The sequence below is a fragment of the Rhizophagus irregularis genome, chromosome 26 (genome assembly GCF_026210795.1).
Source record: "Rhizophagus irregularis chromosome 26, complete sequence".
In the NCBI taxonomy this organism is placed as follows: domain Eukaryota; kingdom Fungi; phylum Glomeromycota; class Glomeromycetes; order Glomerales; family Glomeraceae; genus Rhizophagus; species Rhizophagus irregularis.
In genome coordinates, this window is record NC_089454.1 from 2,219,348 (window position 1) to 2,239,663 (window position 20,316).

A 20,316-nucleotide genomic window follows, 5' to 3' on the forward strand; every position below is an offset into this window, starting at 1 on the left:
CAAAAATTATTTTCAGTTTCTCTTATCTTTTTTTCTTAACTATATTGTTTACATACATTATAGTTATACTCTCTTGTATTATCTTTAGATACACTTATATAAAGATCCTTGCCAAATGAAGGACCACAATAATTTTTGACTAACTAATGCTACATTCATATTTTTTACACGACTAAAGATTGGTTCCTTAAAATTATTCTTACTTTTAAAAGAAAATATAAACCTATCTTTAGTTGTATTAGTAAATCCTGAAGAATTTCATATCAAAGGATTGTATCCTTCAATAATTTCTTCCGTTCCTTTAATTTAATGAATGTAATGGTACAAGATTTATTATCGCATAACACGTGAAGCTTTTTGGGAGTGAATCCATCTCTGCTTCCTCTTAATAATAATTTAAATTTATATGGTAAATATAATTCTTTTGTATACGCAAATTTAATATTAACATCGATTTTATCAAACCATAATGAAATTATTGAAATAATATTTAAATTAACAATTTTTGAATCAATAATTCCATCAATATTCCTATATCTAGGAAGCAAATATTATCATTTGGTTTGCTATCGATAAGATTTTAATAATTCTTTATAAAGTTGACATCTTAAAAGCTTTTTGTAAGGTCGAACTTTTTCTAAGAAATCTTTAGATGAAAGACTAAAGAATCTAATTAAAGGTAAATAATGTTGTAAAGTATCTCTCATGATTCGGAAATCATCTTCTGACCAAATAGTAGGATCCGAAATAAGTGTCGGGTTCTTATCAAATCCCCATTTTAATATTTATTCCCAAACTTCAATTTCTTTCATTTGTAAATCATCTCTTTCAATAAGTGAAATTAAAGATTTCTCATAAAGTGAAGTAAAATCAAATAACTCAAATATTTTTCCAGGTGATTTGGCCATTAAATCCGTACAAAATTGATGAAGTTCTAATAAATTATTAGATTGAAAGCTTATCTGGTACGCAAGTTCAAAATTTAATTTCATCCATTCTGACTTATTTTCAATTAAATATCTACGTAAATAATTGGATATTTCTTTTGAAGGAGCAGCAACCACTAGCCTCAAAATTTCTGAAGTATCTTGCTCATTTAATAAAATGGTACCACTGTAAATATATCTATTATAATAAAATGACAAAATATTAAGTTTCAATATTAAATTTTATTTTGATATTAAAATTTTTGACCGTAAATACCTTAAAATAATTTGAAAAACTTCAGCTGTAATGTTGGGTTTTACGAAATAAAACTTTCCGTTTTCTCTTTTTATATATTTGTTATTTGACAAAGCAGAACGAAAATACTCTGATCGTGCTCCAATTATTTGAGAATGTAATTTAAACTCTTAACCAGTTGTTTCATCTCCAACTCTTACAATCATATCATGACACTCTCCTGATTCAAGTAAGTTATTGAAATCATTGGGAAAGTTGATTAGAAAAAAGAAAAATATTGCAGAAAGTTAGAAATAATTAAATAATTAAGAGTTTAGGGAGGCAGTTAAAAAACAATTATTTTACTAAGGACAAATCTACAATTCATTTTCATTACAATGACCTAACCCTTTGTTCAACAAATTAATGATAAGAAATTATTATAGAGCATACTTTACCTTCTTTTTTAACCTTAAACTCTATTGGTGTTTCATACTCCAATTAAATCCATTTTGAAATTACCCAGTCCGTTCAATATTTTTTTTGCCACTTCTATCAAGTCAGAAACATCTTCACCATTAAGCCCTATTTTTACAGGTTCCGAACCAGTCCAAACAGGACAAAAAGAAAAACTCGAAATCCAACAAGGGGAAAAAGGCGGGTATTAAACAACCGACCAAGTCACGTGATAAATCAAAAAAAATGAACAATGACACACGCTCCTTGTTGAAATTAATCCTGAATCTCCTCTCCTAGATTTTGAGTAAAATCCTTCTGAAATAGAAGGCGTTAAGTCATCATAATAACACCATTTTGACCCCCTTCTATTCTCTTTTTGTAGGATCCACGATAGTGCGTTGGTGAACTTTATGGCGTCGTTTAGGTGTTTTGAAGATGACGGTAGTTGTAGGTTCGGTTCGTGGGTTTTTTTTTAGCTTTTGCTTTTTCCCTTCCCCCTTTTTTGGTCATTTTCTTTTCCCCAGTGCGTTATTTATTTTCGTTTCGTTTGTACCTTATCGGTCGGGTTAGGGTTTCAACCTTTCAATAATGTACTGTAGTTCAGGGTCTGGTGTACGCTGGATGATTAATTTTTTATTGTGTCCTAATTATGTAAAACTATATATAGCCTGTTTCCGACTTCACATAAAATAAATAAAAAATAAATCGATGTTAAAATATGCAGCTCAATTTAAAAAATGTAAAAATATACTAACACGTGGTAAACAATTGAGCTTTCGAATAATTCTGATAGTTTTCCGAACATATTCAAAATTAAGACTTGGTTTTCTTTTAATAATCTTATTGTCTTTTCTTTTATTTTTTTAGTTTCATTTTACACTTTTTACATATGATACCAATTATAATGACAACTATTTATAGAATACAGTAGCTTTGATTAATTAAATCGTAATGCCATTTAATAGTTGTTGAAAGAATATTACATTGATCTCATTTGTTTTACATAATAAGAATGATGCAATGCAATCATGACATTATACATTTGTGATAATACATAATACGTGTATAATGTAATAATTTTTTATTTTTATTTTTATTAAGCAATGTGCTGTAGATTGTATTAATTAATAATAATATTGTACATCATCTAATTACGCATGGTGTTCATGATTATAAAAAGATAAGTATTATTATTCTAAATGAATAAAAAAATTATTTATTTGCTTGTTTAATAAGAGTAAACTTTAGGTATTATATTAATTTTTTTAAACCAAGATTTCTTTTAATTGACTTTTTCTGAATCGTACTTGGTGTTGCTTTATCTATTCCTTTTAATTTGGAAAAGCCATTTATTATAAAAAGTTTCAGACGAAAAATCTATCAAATTAATTGAAGTTTACGCAAATATACTTAATGAGATAGAATGAGATAAGAACATAAAGAAACGTCAGATGCGGCTGCCGCAGCATTTTTTCGTGTGCCAGGTTCGTGGCTTAGCCAGCAGATTGTGGCGCAACAAAAATAATTTTTTTTTTAATAATATATAACTTCAAAAATTACTAGTTAGATGTAATTTTGGCTGCTCTTCAGGTTTACTTAGAACGGCAAAGGCGATTTTAAATATCATTATTGGCTAATGTAACAAAAATTTTTCTTTCACAAAATCCATTTTGGAAATGATCAACAAAGACGGTAGAATCAATCATTTATATGTAAAGTCAAAATCGTCATTCGTAATCTTTATCCTAATCCTAAGTAAACTTGCAGAGCAGGCGAAATTACACCTACAATATAAGTTTAAAAACTTTATGTGAAGAAAAAATCCTTGATGATGTTTGATGTTTTTTTTAAAAAATTTGCTGTGCCAGGCACACAAAAAAGGGGTGCCCCGCCGCAGTATCCGGAGAAGTCCATTTCACCGAAACGGCTAAACCCATTTCGCCAAATGGACATTTTGCGAAAAATTTTTTATTCCATTTGGTTATTTTATTGTTTTTATATTAAATACGTAAAAAAATGTTTTCTAGAAAAATTTTTGAATTAGCTGATTTTTATTAAATCTCGTTGTTTCGCTTTTACGTGAATAAATGTTTTCAGAAAATAAAGTTATTTATTTACTATTTCTTAATTGGTATCAGTTACTTGATTGTTAAAGTGATAATATCCTTAATATCCCTATAAAAACGAAATGAGTTAAATTTGTTTAATATTTGTGCTCATGTGTAATAAATGTCTAAAAAAGCACCATTTTGTTTAATTTTTGTTTTTTTGTAAGACATAAATTGGACAAATTGATGCTTTTTTGGACGTTTTTTACACATGAACACAAATTTAACACATTTCATTTTTATAGGAATATCCTGAAAAAAAAAAATCTTTAAAATAATTTGATTTTTATTTTCATTGCTTTTTATTAAAATGTTAATCGCTACCATTTTTGGCGAAATGTCCATTTGGCGAATAAAAAATGTGGCACACTTTTTGATTGCCATAATGCAAATGGTCTATCATAAAAACTATGATTTACCTTATTTTGAAATTTTTACAATAGTTCCTATAGTCAATCATTCAATCATTTAATGAAGTTATTTATTCAACACGAAAGTTATTATAATTGGCAAACAAAATGTGCCACACTATATTTGTGAAAATTGTAAAATTTGGATATAAAATTTATTTTCAAACATTTATTTCGGTTATGCGCTCGGTTAAAGAATTCCATCAGAATTTACGTAAGCCAAATATACTGTATATAAATAAGATGTTCCTCCATACATTAACACTATCAAAATTTTGACTTTAACCCACGTACCTCATCATTCAAATTTCTTGTAAAAGATCGATTTTTTCACAATAATATATATATATTATTGAGCTTAAAATTTATAACATTCGTAATCTATTTAAGATTCACTACTAAATTTTGCAATTTTTTTTTAATTTGGAATAATTTTAAATTTTTTATCTTAATAAATATGTTGAGGAACAAAATTGATGAATTTGTTAAACCACATTATGTAAAGAAGGCTGACCTTGCAAAATTATATTATAATGGAAAAGTAACAGAAGAGAACTTAGATCATCATGCAATGCATGATCTTGCAAAATTATTTTATCGCGGAAAAGAAACAGAAAAGAATTTAGAAAATGCATTTTATTGGAATCAAAAAGCAGCAGAAAATGGTAATATATGTGCAATATGTACTTTAGCTGTATGGTATAAAAATGGAGAAAGAACAGAAAAGAATTTAGAAAAAGCCTTTTATTGGAATCAAAAAGCAGCAGAAAATGGAGATACTGATGCAATGTTTTACTTAGCCCATAGCTATTATAGCGAAGGAGGAACAGAAAAGAATTTAGAAAAAGCCTTTTATTGGTACCAAAAAGCAGCAGAAAATGGTAATTGTTATGCAATGTCTAATTTGGCATTTTGTTATTACAGTGGAGAAGGAATGGAGAAGAACTTAGAAAAAGCCTTTTATTGGTATCAAAAAGCAGCAGAAAATGGTAATGGTTATGCAATGTCTAATTTGGCAGTTTGTTATTACAATGGAGAAGGAATAGAGAAGAACTTAGAAAAAGCCTTTTATTGGTATCAAAAAGCAGTTGAAAATGGTAATGATGATGCAATACTTAATTTGGCTGTATGTTATTACAGTGGAAAAGGAACAGAAAAGAATTTAGAAAAAGCCTTTTATTGGTTAAAAAAAGCAGCAGAAGATAGTAATAACCATCATGTTACTATGCATGATTTAGCTGAATGTTATTATGATGGAGAAGGAATAGAAAAGAATTTAGAAAAAGCCTTTTATTGGCATCAAAAAGCAGCTGAAAATGGTAATAAATGTGCAATGAATCATTTGGCCAGTTTTTATGAAAATGGAGAAGGAACAGAAAAGAATTTAGAAAAAGCCTTTTATTGGTGTCAAAAAGCAGTTGAAAATGGTAATGATGATGCAATATTTAATTTGGCTGGATATTATCACTATGGAAAAGGAACAGAAAAGAATTTAAAAAAAGCCTTTTATTGGAATCAAAAAGCAGCAGAAAATGGTCATATTAATGCAATGTTTATTTTGGCTATATATTATTATAGTAAAAAAAATTTAAAAAAAGCCTTTTATTGGTATCAAAAAGGTGCTGAAAATGGTTATGCTAATACAATAAAAATGGCCTTTTATTGGTATCAAAAAGCAGTTGAAAATGGTCACACTAATGCAATAAAAATGACCTTTTATTGGTATCAAAAAGCAACAAAAAATGGTAATGATAATGCAATAGTATTTAATTTAGCTGTATGTTATAGAAATGATAGAGAAATAGAAAAGAATTTAGAAAAAGCCTTTTATTGGTGTCAAAAAGCAGCTGGAAACAATAATGACAATGCTAGGAATATTTTAGCTAAGCATTATTATAATGGTGAAGGAACAGACAATAACTTAGAAAAAGTCTTTTATTGGCTTCAAAAATCAGCTGAAAATGGTAATGAGCAAGAAAAATATATTCTTTCATTATTGTATTATAATGGTAAAGGAACAGAGAAGAACTTAGAAAAAGCCTTTTATTGGAATCAAAAAGCAGCAGAAAATGGACACACTAATGCAATGTTTAATTTGGCTATATGTTATTACAATGGAAAAGGAACAGAAAAAAATTTAGAAAAAGCCTTTTATTGGTGTCAAAAAGCAGCTGAAAATGGTCACACTAATGCAATAAAAAAGTTTTTTTATTGGCATCAAAAAGTAGTAGAAAATAGTAATGACCATTATGCTATGTATAATTTAGCTGATTGTTATTATAATGGTAAAGGAATAGAAAAGAACTTTGATGAAGCTTTTTATTGGTATCAAAAAGCAGCGGAGAATGGTAATAAATGTGCAATGAATCATTTAGCCAGTTGTTATAAAAATGGAAAAGGAACAGAAAAGAATTTAGAGAAAGCTTTTTATTGGTGTCAAAAAGCAGTTGAACATGGTAATAAATGTGCAATGAATCATTTAGCCAGTTGTTATTACAATGGAGAAGGTACAGAAAAGAATTTAGGAAAAGCCTTTTATTGGTTAAAAAAAGCAGCAGATAATAGTAATAACCATCATGCTATGCATGATTTAGCTGAATGTTATTATTATGGAGAAGGAATAGAAAAGAATTTAGAAAAAGCCGTTTATTGGCATCAAAAAGCAGCTGAACATGGTAATAAATGTGCAATGAATCATTTAGCCAGTTGTTGTTACAATGGAGAAGGAACAGTAAAGAATTTAGAAAAAGCCTTTTATTGGCATCAAAAAGCAGTTGAAAATGGTAATGATGATGCAATATTTATTTTGGCTGGATATTATCACTACGGAAAAGGAACAGAAAAGAATTTAGAGAAAGCTTTCTATTGGTATCAAAAAGCAGTTGAAAATGGTCACATTGATGCAATGAATCGTTTAGCCAGTTGTTATTACAATGGAGAAGGAACAGAAAAGAATTTAGAAAAAGCATTTTATTGGTATCAAAAAGCAGTTGAAAATGGTAATGATGATGCAATATTTAATTTGGCTGAATATTATCACTATGGAAAAGTAACAGAAAAGAATTTAGATAAAGCTTTCTATTGGTATCAAAAAGCAGTTGAAAATGATCACATTGGTGCAATGAATCGTTTAGCCAGTTGTTATTACAATGGAGAAGGAACAGAAAAAAATTTAGAAAAAGCCTTTTATTGGTGCCAAAAAGTAGCTGAAAATAGTAATAACCATCATGTTATGCATGATTTAGCTGAAAGTTATTACAGAGGAGAAGGAATAGAAAAGAACTTTGATAAAGCCTTTCATTGGCATCAAAAAGCAGCTGAAAATGGTAATAAATGTTCAATGGATCATTTAGCAAATTGTTATGAAAATGGAGAAGGAACAGAAAAGAATTTAGATAAAGCATTTTATTGGTGTCAAAAAGCAGTTGAAAATGGTAATGATGATGCAATATTTAATTTGGCTGGATATTATCACTATGGAAAAGGAACAGAAAAGAATTTAAAAAAAGCCTTTTATTGGAATCAAAAAGCAGCAGAAGGTGAACACACTAATGCAATGTTTAATTTGAAAATATATTATAATGATGGAAAAGGAACAGAAAGTAATTTTAAAAAAGCCTTTTATTGGTGTCAAAAAGCAGTTGAAAATGGTCACATTGATGCAATGAATAGTTTGGCTTTATGTTATCACAATGGAAAAGGAATAGAAAAGAATTTAGAAAAAGCCTTTTATTGGTATAAAAAAGCAGCTGAAAATGGTAATATATGTTCAATGAATCATTTAGCTGAATGGTATGAAAATGGAGAAGGAATAGAAAAAAATTTACAAAAAACCCTTTATTGGTACCAAAAAGCAATTGAAACCGCGCAAAATAATTCTAAAACTGAAAATAATACTTGTATTCATTATGATTTAGGTAGAAAGACAAAACTAATTAAGTCAATGGAAAGATTTATAATTGAATCAGAAGAAGTGAATTATAATGAATGTAATGAATGCCATATGAAAAGAAGACCTTCAAAAAAGAATCAACAAATTTGTATAATTTGTTATCAAGCAAAATTATTATATAAACAAAGTGGAAATGAAACTATAGACGAATTCATCAAATATACACAAATTAATTTTATTCAAGAATCTAGCAGAATGAAATTTATTTCCTATGATCGATTTAAAAACATAGAATTTATTAAAGAAGGAGGATTTAGTAAAATTTATAAAGCTACATGGATTGATGGTCCACATAGTTGGAATGAAGAAAAAGAAGATTTTGAATATAAAGAACCTAATATAATAGTTGCTTTAAAACAGCTTAATAACTCTGAAAATATTTTACTTGAAGAGTTAAAAGAGGTAAGCAGATTATTTTATTTAATTTTAACAATAATTTATTTTTTTAATATAATAAGGAAAGCTTACATTAATTTTATAATTTCAGCTTTTAATGATTTATATTGCTGATATAAATAGTAATTTCATTAATTCTTCACTTTATTTAAATGAATATTATGGAATTACTCAAAATCCCGATACTAAAGATTTTATTATTATTATGAAATATTATAAATTTGATTTGAAGAATTATATAACAAAAAGTAAAGACTTTTATAATATTGAATGGAATAAAAAATTAAAAATACTCAGAAATATTGCCGTAGGACTTAAACATCTTCATAATAAAGGTATTATTCATCGAGATTTGCATAGTGGAAATATTCTTTGTGAAAATGATGATGATGTAGTAATAAGTGATTTAGGAATTAGTAAATCAGCAATGGGATCCACAAATGATAATGAGAGTGTATATGGTATTATTCCATATATGGCTCCAGAGATTTTGCAAAGAAAAAAATATACTATATGTTCGGATATTTACAGTTTTGGTATGATCATGTGGGAACTTATGACAGGTAAATTACCATTTGAGGATCAAACTATAGATGTTGGACTTATGAGTAAAATATGTTATGATGGTCTTCTCCCCCCAATAACAGCTAATGCACCTAAGGGTTATATTGAACTGATGCAAGAATGCTGGAATTCTGATCCAATTAAAAGACCAGAAGCTGCTAATATATTAAATGAAAGGTTACGTGATATGTTAAGTGAAGAAGTTAGTAATCCGACAGAAATTATAAAACCGACAGATATTGCACCTATAGATAATCCAAAAAGTAAACAATTAAGCAATGAAATATTTACATCAAGTTCAAAAGAACTAGGTAATTAAACCTGATTTACTAATTAAAATCGTTTTTTTATACTATTAAACTTAATACTTTTTGTTAAATTATTTAGAGCCACTTTATCCAAAAAAAAGAATGATTGAAAATAATCTAATTGAAGATACTAATTGTGGTATGTTTCGTTAAATTATCTTCGTATAACAAATTAAAAGTCAATATTAATGAACTTATTACTTTTTAGGATATTGTTATAAAACGAAAGCAAATGAATTTGACATTAAAATGTAAATTTTGAATTAGTAGACTTATTATTTATTTATTTCATTTATTAACTGTATATTGCAAATAAATTATATTTGGATTCATTATTATTTCGTAAATATTAGTCTCCCTATTACGTAATTGATTGTGAAACATAGACTAAATAAATTAGCCTTTTTTGACGAACTCTGCATTTTACGTATTAATCATGAAATCACGCCCCCGTATTAAAAAATAATGTTATTTGAAATTTTTTAATCGTGTATTGTTTATATTGTTTTTTAATCATTTATTAATATCTGTATTATTAAAATTTTCTTCATATTTTTTATTGAATTCATTGAATTAGTACTCATATAATATTGTTACGATAAAAAAAAAATGTGACGAAATCACGTGATATAGCTGTTGATCAATGGTAATTACCGGGACGATTAATATTACCGATGAATGATCAACGTCACATAACGGGAAGATCAATGTTCGAAATGTTTAATATATCAAATATATTAAATATATTGCACATATGGTATATATGGCACATATTAAACATTTTAAACATTTTTAGTTTGGAATTTTATGTATATATAGACCTGTAATTAGACCTGTAATTAGGATAATTCAATAAGAACATGTGTGAAGAATTTAATTAATAAAATGTTTACCCTTTAATATACACCTTAATTTTAAGTTTGGTTTTATATGGTTAATCTGCTTTCCTTTATTTGTGTCTGATTGTATGCGCCAGTGTGAAGCGATACTCTATTCACATCTGATTGGATTGATTTTAACATATACGTTGATCATTAAAATTACCTTCTGCTTTATTAAATATAAACATTTTTTAATGTATAGCTTATTTTTAAGCTTATAAGAACTGACCTCTAACAATATAATGTTATTTGAACTTTTTTTTTATATATTTTTCTTTAAATTCATTGAATTTTTACGTATTGTTGAATTTTTTTTATTGTAATGTATATCTTAAATAAATGTAAATGTATTTATTAAATATATATATAAGACTATATTCTGTTATAAAAATTACTTATTATACTAAATAGTTCTGTTTATCCAATTATGATTATTAAAAAGTGTTTGTTTAAAATCACGAGAAAGCAATAAAAAAAATTGATTACTTTCTAAATGATATGATACCAGATGCATTTATTTTATTCAAGTTTTTAAAAAAATAAAGATGAACAATTCGAATATTTTATCTCACAAAATACCGTATTAATTGAAGGCTAATGAAATGAAACGAAATTACGCACCTATTCGTAAATATAAAAAAGTCTTTCATCTTAATAAAATTTATATAGTAAAATTATTTTTTTATGAAAATGATATATATATATATATATATATACCATTTTATAGTTTTATAATTGAACCTTAATGTTATTTATACTCAAAATAAAAATTTTACATCTTGTTTCAATTTCTCATAATCATCCATTAGCGATATATTTATTATTTTATTCAAAATAATATTGGATTATTTTATTTATTTTATTCTAAAGAACTGCAAATTTCAAATAAATGTTTTAATGGATTTAGAGAATCAATATTAACTTAATTTTACAATCGAGAATTATATTTAAAACATATCAATTAAAAGTAATACGCAGCGCACCATTAATTTTTGAAAATTAATCAAATAAATTGAATAATTGTTACCTATTGCCATTAAATAAAAAAAAAAATTTACATTTTAAAGTTATCAGGAATTTCTATATTTAAAGCTTCTAGGACTACAGCTGCACAATCTTTACTTTACAATTTATTAATTTTTTCCCAGCTCCGTGTGTTTCTAAAAATAGGTCTGGGTTTGAGACTGTGGATTCAAAGCAATGTGAGCAGCCAAGTCTGGAAGAGTTTGGGTAATGCAAAAACTTCTGTTTTGGTAGAAGCAAAATGTGCGATAGCAGCTTTAAAAGTGATAGGGATATCAAGGTTCATGCCCATTTTTGTTGTATTGTCTTCGTTACAAAGTAAGGAGTCATCAACCTACATCTGTCATTTCTGTAAAAACTCCATAAAAATGAGCCTTTCACGGATCCATTCACGGAAAATGTAAATAGTAATTTGATAAATTCCGTAATATAAGGTTATTAATTCTGGAGATATAAGCCTTTTACTATGGAAAGCCGTCCTTGACAAAAGGTTGATATCCAGACATCATGTTGGATAATGTCTAGACATCATGTTTGATATATGTAGAATAATGTTTGTACATCATTCAACATGATGCTCAAGCATCAACCGACATGATGTCTTAGACATTATGTTACCAAATATAGTAAATTTTATTTTGTGTAACTCATAAATATACTATATTTGGCAATTTGATCAGCATGATGTCTAGACATCATGTCGGTTGATGTCTTTCACATCATGTTAAATAATGTACAAACATCATCCTACATATATCAAACATGATGTCTAGACATACCATCATGATGTCTAAATATTATATTTCATGATGTTTGGACATCAACCTTTTGTCAAGGACGGCTTTCCATATTTTACAGAAAAAAAGATCTGTGATCAAAATAATTCAAAATTAATTAAATCACCTGATAAATTATTACCTGGCGAAATTTTTCAAAAAGTCGTTGTTATATATTTCCTGTACTTTATCTTCAATGGATAAATATGGAATATAAAAAATCTGATTAACTTTTTTTACAGGGGTATGTCCAGTAATGATTGAGATTGAATATTAAAACAAATATACTGTAGAGTAGGTCATTTTTCAACGAGGTTGACATGTCGAGAGAGAATGGATAAGTGTATAATTAATAGTGTTAAATAGTGGGTGAGTGGGAGATGCCCATGTAACTTTATAATCAGTGATCGACAGTAACTCTGGCCAAGTTTATAATTCCGGCCAGAATTAAAACTTTTGCGTACTTGTTTGTCCAAAATCATATGATGTATAATGTCATAATTTAGGCTATTATAACCCTATATCAGTTAATTTCAACCTTAGTATGAATGACCCAAGAAGTGGAATAAAGGTAAATCAAAAGATAAAGGTATGTAGCTGCCTAAAATAAAAGACCGCGTGAGTGAACAGCCCTCTCCTGTAGTTACTGGGTATCAAAACTTTTTGATGACAGTGATGAAGGTCAAAGATAGGGAGTAACGTTTAGCTGCATAATCAATAGAAGGATTAATTCGTCAACTTCAGACAAAAAAAGCAATATTTAATACAGAGTATTTTAATAATTTTTTCTTATTTAAAAATTTTATGCACAGTTTACATAATATTAATCTATTTTATTTAAATTTAATTCATCAATTGCAAAAAATAAAAATATCGATCGTGTAGCCATAGTTACTTTTTTTTAAAAAAAAAATCTCATTGGATAGTTAAAAACTTAAAATTAGAGAATACAATTGTCTAATAAAACAGGAAACATGAATAATTCCAGAACTATAGCATATTTTCGGCAAAAGAATGAATTAATAAAAAGACAAACACATTCGTTACTTTGAATATCCAGTAGTTAAAATTAGAAGAGGATATTTCAATGTTTTATGCTTTAAGACCGACATGTCAGTATATTGATTAAAAAAGATCTAAAGAAAAAAGATAGTCAATTTTCCGCTAAATAAAGGCTATTTGTGAATTTAGCTGAGTCCGTAGATTCATTCGAACCTTTCATTTAGAAATTTTCATTTGTTCATACTCTTTAAATTTATATGTATTATATTTTATTGTAACTTAGTATATAATCTTTATTTAAGAATCGTAATTCATACTTTGCAAGTTTAATTATCATGTGTTATATCCAATCCGTATTTTGTAATAAGTAATAAAATGTTTATACCATAATATAATATTTTTGAATTATAGAGTGATACTAAATCTTAATATTTTTATACACGATTCTTGACAAACCATTTTATTAGTTATCATTTATAATCTGAAATACTTCATATTCTTCTACAGAAAAATCATCTTCCATCTTTCTGATCTGTTTTTCATAAGAATTTTCCTGACAGTAACTTTTTTTATTTCTAAAAGAAGCTACACCTTCATGACCTCCATATATTGTAAGGTCTTTATCACCAATAAATGATGACCCGTAATGGTAACAATAACATATGGCATAATATTCATCCTTTACTCGACTAATAATATGATCTTTAATACTTTCTTTATTCATAAAAGAGAAAATAAAGCTATCTTTGGTAGTACCATAATCGCGGAAAATTCCATAATCATTTTTCCATTCAATCGGGTTATATTCTCCAAGAATTTCATTGGTATCTTTTACTTTAAATATTGTTACAGTATGAGATTGATTATCACATATTTCATGAAATCGTTTAGCTGTAAATCCATCACGAGATCCAAGAAGAATTAATTTGAATTCATATGAATTTTTTAATTCATCTGTAATTTCTAATCTATTAATCCATTTTGAAATTAATTCAGCATGTTGAGTTGTAATAATTATTGAATCTAAGTTTTTAGAATTTTTGTCCAAAAAGTATTTAATCGTATCTTCATATAACTCTTCAGGAATAATCTTTATGCCTTATTCAAGAATTCTTTAGAAGTAAATTTAGTAAATTTAATAAAAGTAATAAATTGTTGCAAAGTATTTTTCAAGGATTTAAAATCATCATTTGAATAACATGAAGGGTCCAGGATTTTGAGCAATACCCCATTTAAGTATATGTTCCCAAACTTGAACTTCTCCCATTTCATGATTATCATGTTGAATAAGAGAGATTAAAGCTTTTTCTGGAATCGAAGTAAAATCACATGAACTGAAACGTTTTTCTGGATGTTTAAATATTAACTCTGTGCAAAACTTTGAAGATCCAAAAAGGAATCATTTTCAATGGTCATCTGGTATATTAGATTAAAATTTTGTTCTGTCCAGTTTTCATTGTTTTCAATCAAAAATAATTGTAAATGGGAAATTAATTCTTGAAGACTTAATTCATTAGCGGCAACCAAGATCTTAACCAAGATCTTAATAATATCTAAAATATCATATTCTATTAAAGAAATTCTTCCTCCATAAATATACCTAAGATATAATAATTTGTTTATTAAAAACAAAAATTTTTATTTTATAACAATTTAGACAATTTAGTTTGATATCTTCTTACCTTATAATTATTTGAAAAATATCAGGTAAAATATTTGGTAATTTAATATGTGCTAAAGTTCCATCATTTTTCTTTTTATTAGTTGATAAAATTCTTCGCAAATGAGGAGAACGATAATTTAAAATGACCATATGAGCGCGAAATATTTTTACGTTCGGGTCATTACCAACTTCAATTGTAATGTCATAATATTCATCATCATCTAAAATTTCGGCACGTCTGAAATGTGTGTCAGGTTGACGGCGCAGTGTGGCGCAGTAATTTCAAAAAAAAATAAGTTAAAGATTTTCTTTTTAATGTAATATTTTCAAATTTACACACTAAATGTATTTTCATCTGTTTTACAAAATTCACTTATAAATGGAAGGAGGTTTTGGAAGTAGATTTTGACTTTAGTATATAACAACTGATTTTATCGTCTTTGCCGATCATTTCCAAAATTGGATTTGTCGAAAAAACAGTTTTTGTTAAATAACTCGAAAATGGCCTTCTAAACCACCCGTATATTCTCTAAGTAAATTTGCAGAGCGGACAAAAATACATCTAGTGTAGTAACTTAAAGGTTCTATTTTAAATAAAAAAAATTGCAATTTAATTTTTTTGGAAAAAATCGCTGCGCCACACTGCGCCGTCAACCTGACACACATTTCAGACGTGCAAAATTTCGAGTAAATTTTGAGATAATTTTGGTAAAAATTTATTCTCAGCCACTATTATCAATTTCAAAATAAAGAGTATAAGATTTTGCCAATCTTTAATGGTTTCAGATTCGAATTTACTTATAGCATAAGATTATGAGTCATGAACTCATGATACTAAAATTGCCGAAATTGAGAATAGCAACCAGTGCGCATGTAACACCCTAATTTTTGTTATTATGATTGATATAATAAAAATTGTGGCACAGCTTACTTATTGAATATATAGTATATATATATATATTAAAATCGGTTAAATTAATTTTAATTGGTTAAAATTGATGATTTTTAAATTGTAATTCCGGCCAAAATTTTCTTAATTCTGGCCAAATACATAATTCCGGCCTAAATTTAATTAAATTTAGAAAAATACATGTCAAATGTAACATTATATTTATATAATATAACACTTTAATTTAAAAAGCAAAATAAACTTATTGATCATTTCTACAGATTTATTAAAAAAAAATTCATTACTCAAACTGAGTTTTCAAGTTGGATCTTCATTTGAAATTAATGTTTTTTTATATTACAAATAAAAGAAAATAAAGTTTCGAAAATCTATACCATTACGTAAAACATCAATAGCTTCACGAATATCAAACGAAAATTAACAAAATTCAATACACAATTAGTTTCGACCCCACTGAACAATTCACACTTAATACACAAAGGCGATTCTCTTATAACCAAAGTACCTAAATTACGCTCTGAATGTATTAAATGAATAGATAATAAATAAACGTTAATATTTCCATAAGTACTGATTAAAAACTTATGAAAATTGAAATACATATGGAATCGACCTCATTGAACAATTATCACTTAATACACGAAGGTGATTATCTTATGACCAAAGTGTCTAAATTACGTTCTGAAGTAACTGATTGTGTGCAAAAAATTGAAATTAATTGTGTTATGAATAACATCAGTAGCTTCATAAATATTGGCTAACATTTCGTATAAATTGAAATTCAAGTAGTTTCGACCTCGCTGAACAATTTTCACTTAATAAACAAAGGCGATTTGCTTATGAATAAAGTGCCTAAATACGCTCTAAAATTACTAAACGGAAAAAATAACAAATTTAAAGTTAGCATTGTTATAAAAATACAAATAACTTAACAAACTATTAAATGAAATTTAATGAAAATTGAGTTGCAAGTAGTTTTGATATCGCTGAACAATTTTTACTTAATATATAAAGGTGATATGTTTATGTCAAAATTGCTAAAACTACTACTTTAAAAAAATTTGCGTACTTAAGAAATAATATAAAATTTTGATTTTTTAAAGTTTATGCAAAATCTGTTTGAATAACCAATATTGGAAGCTTAGAAAAACTTTCTTTTCTCGCAAAATTACATATATTTATGTTGTTAAAACTACATTTTTCTTCTTACCTTTAAAAGGATCTCAAAAAAAGTGTGTTTTTTAAAATAAACTACATGTATATGTAAGAAAAAAAAAATTATTAGTAAAACGAAAAACTAATTTAAGAAACTGATAGAGCACATGATAATCTATTAAATTACTTTATTTGGTATGGTGTTGTATATTATAATTGATGATTAATTGTTAAATGATGTAATTCAATTATGGTTACACAAAATTGTATTATTATAAAATTGATCTACATGTTACATACGCGGTGACTGATAGGTAAAAAACATGGCCGGAATTAAAATCGAATAATTATGGCCTAATCAGGAAATTTATTTTAATTTCAGCTTAGTTAGTTATTCAACCGTTAAAATTACAAACACAAAGAATCATTATGACTACATCATTCTTTTTACAACAATTGCATTAAGTAATAAAGCAAACTAGAACTTATAATTATAATATTAATAATATTTTTTCAATAAAAATTTAAACACTTTATATTTATGTTATCATTTCTGAAGTAGCATGTTATTTAAATAAAAGTCTTATACCATATATACCCAGAAGTAAAAAAAATTGTAAAAATTGTGAATTAAAAAATTTCAGGTAAGCTATTTGATGTGTCAAAGTTCATCATTTTTCCTTTTATAGTTGACAAAATCTTTCACAGATAGAACTACATGAGCATGAAATAAATTTGCAAGTGGGTCATTACCAACTTCAATAGATAAATAATAATGTTCATAATAAGTAAACTTTGGAATAATTTAAACTTTATCACTGATTTTGTAAGTACATTGCTACCCTTTTATAACAATTTAAGATTTGGTTGGATTAGTTCTAATTTTAATAAATATATAAATTATTGAAGAGTACACAGGTGAAAATTTATTTACTTAGCAGTTAAAGTTTGAAATTTTACAAATAAGAAATTCATTAATAAATTTTCATCACTTGAAATATTTCACATTCTTCAATAGAAAATCTATCTTCAGTTTCTCTAATAGATCTTTCATAAGAATTTTTACGAACGTGACAATAATTACAAAATGTACTAATATCCAATCCCCATATAATAAGATCACCGTTACCAAATGACGGTCCATAATAAGATCTATTGTTTATAGCATATTGATTATCATTTATACGACTTAAAACATAATTATCATTTCTATCTTTATTATTAAAAGAAAATATAAAACTATCTTTAGTATAACTGTATCTATCAGCGGATTTCCACTCAATTGGATTATATCCTCCAATAATTTCGTTATTGCCTTTCACCTTAGCGATTATTACGGTGTGAGATTGAAGATCACAAATTTCATGAAATTTATAAGGAGAAAATCCATCACGAGATCCGCGGAACAATAATTTAAATTCATATGGAGAATCTAACTCTTCATTAATTTCTAATCTATCAATCCATTCTGATATTATTTTAGCATGTTGATATGTAATAATATTAGAATCAATATCACTTGAAGCTACAATTCTAAATGTACGAGGGTTTGATTCACCTTTCTTGTTATCAGGATCCAAATAACTCAATAATAATCCTTTACGTAATTCTTTTGGCAAAACTCTTTTATAAGGAAATACTTTATCCGCAAATTCTTTAGAAGTTAAATTATAGAATCTAATAAATGGGATGCATTGATGTAAGGTATTCTTTAAAGTATTGAAATCTTCCTTTGAATAGTTCATAAGGTCAGATGGAAGTTCTGGATTTTGAGAAATTCCCCATTTAAGTACATATTCCCAAATTCGAATTTCACTCATTTGAAGATTATCAGACTGAATAACTGAAGTCAAAAGCTTTTCCGGAATCGATATGAAATGTTGCGATTTGAATATCTTATCAGGTTCATTAGATATTAAATTATTACAATATTTTTGAAGATCCAAGAAAGAATCATTTTCAAAGCTTGTTCGATATATCAAATTAAAATTTTGTTCTATCCAGTTTGTTTTGTTTTCAATTAAAAAGGATTGTATATAGGTGATTAATTCCTGAAGATTTAGTTCATTAGCAGCAACTAGTAATTTAATTATATCTGAAGAATCACACTCTTTTAAAGAGAGCCTTCCGCTATAAATGTATCTAAAATAGAAACAACTTTTGAGATGAAGGTATATTAATAAAAAAATTTTTAATTTATTTCGACTAATTTTTACCTTAAAATTATTTCAAAAATATCAGGTAAAATATTAGGTAGTTTAATATGCATCAAAGTTCCATCATTTTTCTTTTTGTTAGCTGAAAAAATTCTTCGTAGGTAAGAAGAACGATAATTTAAAATTGCCATATGAGCGTGAAATATTTTCACATGGGGATCATTACCAACTTCAATATTAATATCATAATACTCGTCATCATTCAAAATTTCAAGGAAATTTTGTGATAATTTTGGTAAAAATTTACAATTATCAATAATGCACTCTACTATATTTTCAACAAGTGAAACATCATTCCACTTTTCTAAAATGAATTGTTGATTCCCACCACCATGCTTGTAACACAAGATGATAGGGGTATGGTTATCGCATTTTCCTCCCTATAAATAAAAATACAAGTATTAGGAAAATGAATTAAAAATTAGTATTGTCACAATTTCTAATATTTCAAATAAAATAATTTCAATAGAATATTTACTGTAACATCAAGGACGAATTTTCGATTAGATTTCAAACTGATAGTATTGTCCTTGTAGTCATAATCCCATTCTTGAGCGGTAGAAGGTACGTATTTTTCATGTTGAATAATTTGCGCACCTTTATATAAAAATTGAAAAAAATAAATTGTGGAATACGTGAATTAAACATATTAAATTTTACTAAACATATTACTCACAATCTCCGATTTTCACTTGATTAGTAAAAAAAAAAAGAATTTAGAAATTATAATATTTGATTTTCAATAATTCATTCATATTGTTTCTTACTTTCGGCGATAGAAAGCACGAGACCAGACCTTTTGTTGGTAATATATCCGCCATTAAAATACCAGAGTTGTGTATCAACCTAATAGAATAGAGAGAAATAGAATACATTAATAAAATAAAGTAGTACCACATTTATTTATTAGAATATTAAATGTAACACTTTACGGTAGGGTCAAGCTCGGATTTTTTAGTAAATTGGACGATTTTGGCACCATTTGAAATATTCCCACCTTCAACTTCGAGAGCCAATTGAGAATGTCGTGCAATAATCCAATAATAATTAGTCATTTTTTAAAACAATTCAATAAAAAAGTTGTTTCTGCAAAGGAATTGTTTGAAAATACCCGAATAGGTATTTTATTTCGGTGAACGGTAAATCATTTAGCCAATTACACAAATCACAAGTTGTCACGTTGATTAATGTCAATCATGCCAATTAGCAGTTAGAGGGATCAGTAGGTGAGTAGGGATTATAACCACAAGTTAAAATTTCCGCTTTGTTTTATTGTGAGAGATCAATTACAAGCATGTGAATTTAGTATGAATGATTAATACTGTAGATTAG

General features: G+C 26.8%; 4 protein-coding genes across 4 annotated transcripts; 1 reads left to right on the forward strand and 3 right to left on the reverse strand.

Moving 5' to 3' along the window:
• Positions 1-785: 785 nt before the first annotated feature.
• Positions 786-992, reverse strand: OCT59_017675 (uncharacterized protein; the record flags this gene model as incomplete). Its single annotated transcript, XM_066137641.1, has 1 exon — positions 786-992. One exon carries the CDS (start codon positions 990-992, stop codon positions 786-788), a length of 207 nt encoding a protein of 68 aa, XP_066004197.1.
• A 3,415-nt stretch (positions 993-4,407) lies between these two features.
• Positions 4,408-9,613, forward strand: OCT59_017676 (uncharacterized protein; the record flags this gene model as incomplete). The annotated part of the gene is made up of 5 exons (XM_066137642.1): positions 4,408-8,492; positions 8,578-8,821; positions 9,050-9,361; positions 9,438-9,497; positions 9,567-9,613. Exons 1-5 carry the CDS (start codon positions 4,596-4,598, stop codon positions 9,611-9,613), a joined length of 4,560 nt encoding a protein of 1,519 aa, XP_066004198.1. The 5' UTR covers positions 4,408-4,595.
• A 3,890-nt stretch (positions 9,614-13,503) lies between these two features.
• Positions 13,504-14,853, reverse strand: OCT59_017677 (uncharacterized protein; the record flags this gene model as incomplete). The annotated part of the gene is made up of 4 exons (XM_066137643.1): positions 13,504-14,138; positions 14,268-14,348; positions 14,408-14,640; positions 14,723-14,853. The coding sequence occupies 4 exons, from the start codon at positions 14,851-14,853 to the stop codon at positions 13,504-13,506; spliced, it is 1,080 nt and encodes a 359-aa protein (XP_066004199.1).
• Positions 14,854-17,742: 2,889 nt separating this feature from the next.
• Positions 17,743-20,039, reverse strand: OCT59_017678 (uncharacterized protein; the record flags this gene model as incomplete). Its single annotated transcript, XM_025330095.2, has 6 exons — positions 17,743-18,910; positions 18,985-19,364; positions 19,463-19,581; positions 19,661-19,675; positions 19,752-19,830; positions 19,917-20,039. The coding sequence occupies 6 exons, from the start codon at positions 20,037-20,039 to the stop codon at positions 17,743-17,745; spliced, it is 1,884 nt and encodes a 627-aa protein (XP_025184800.2).
• Positions 20,040-20,316: the final 277 nt, after the last annotated feature.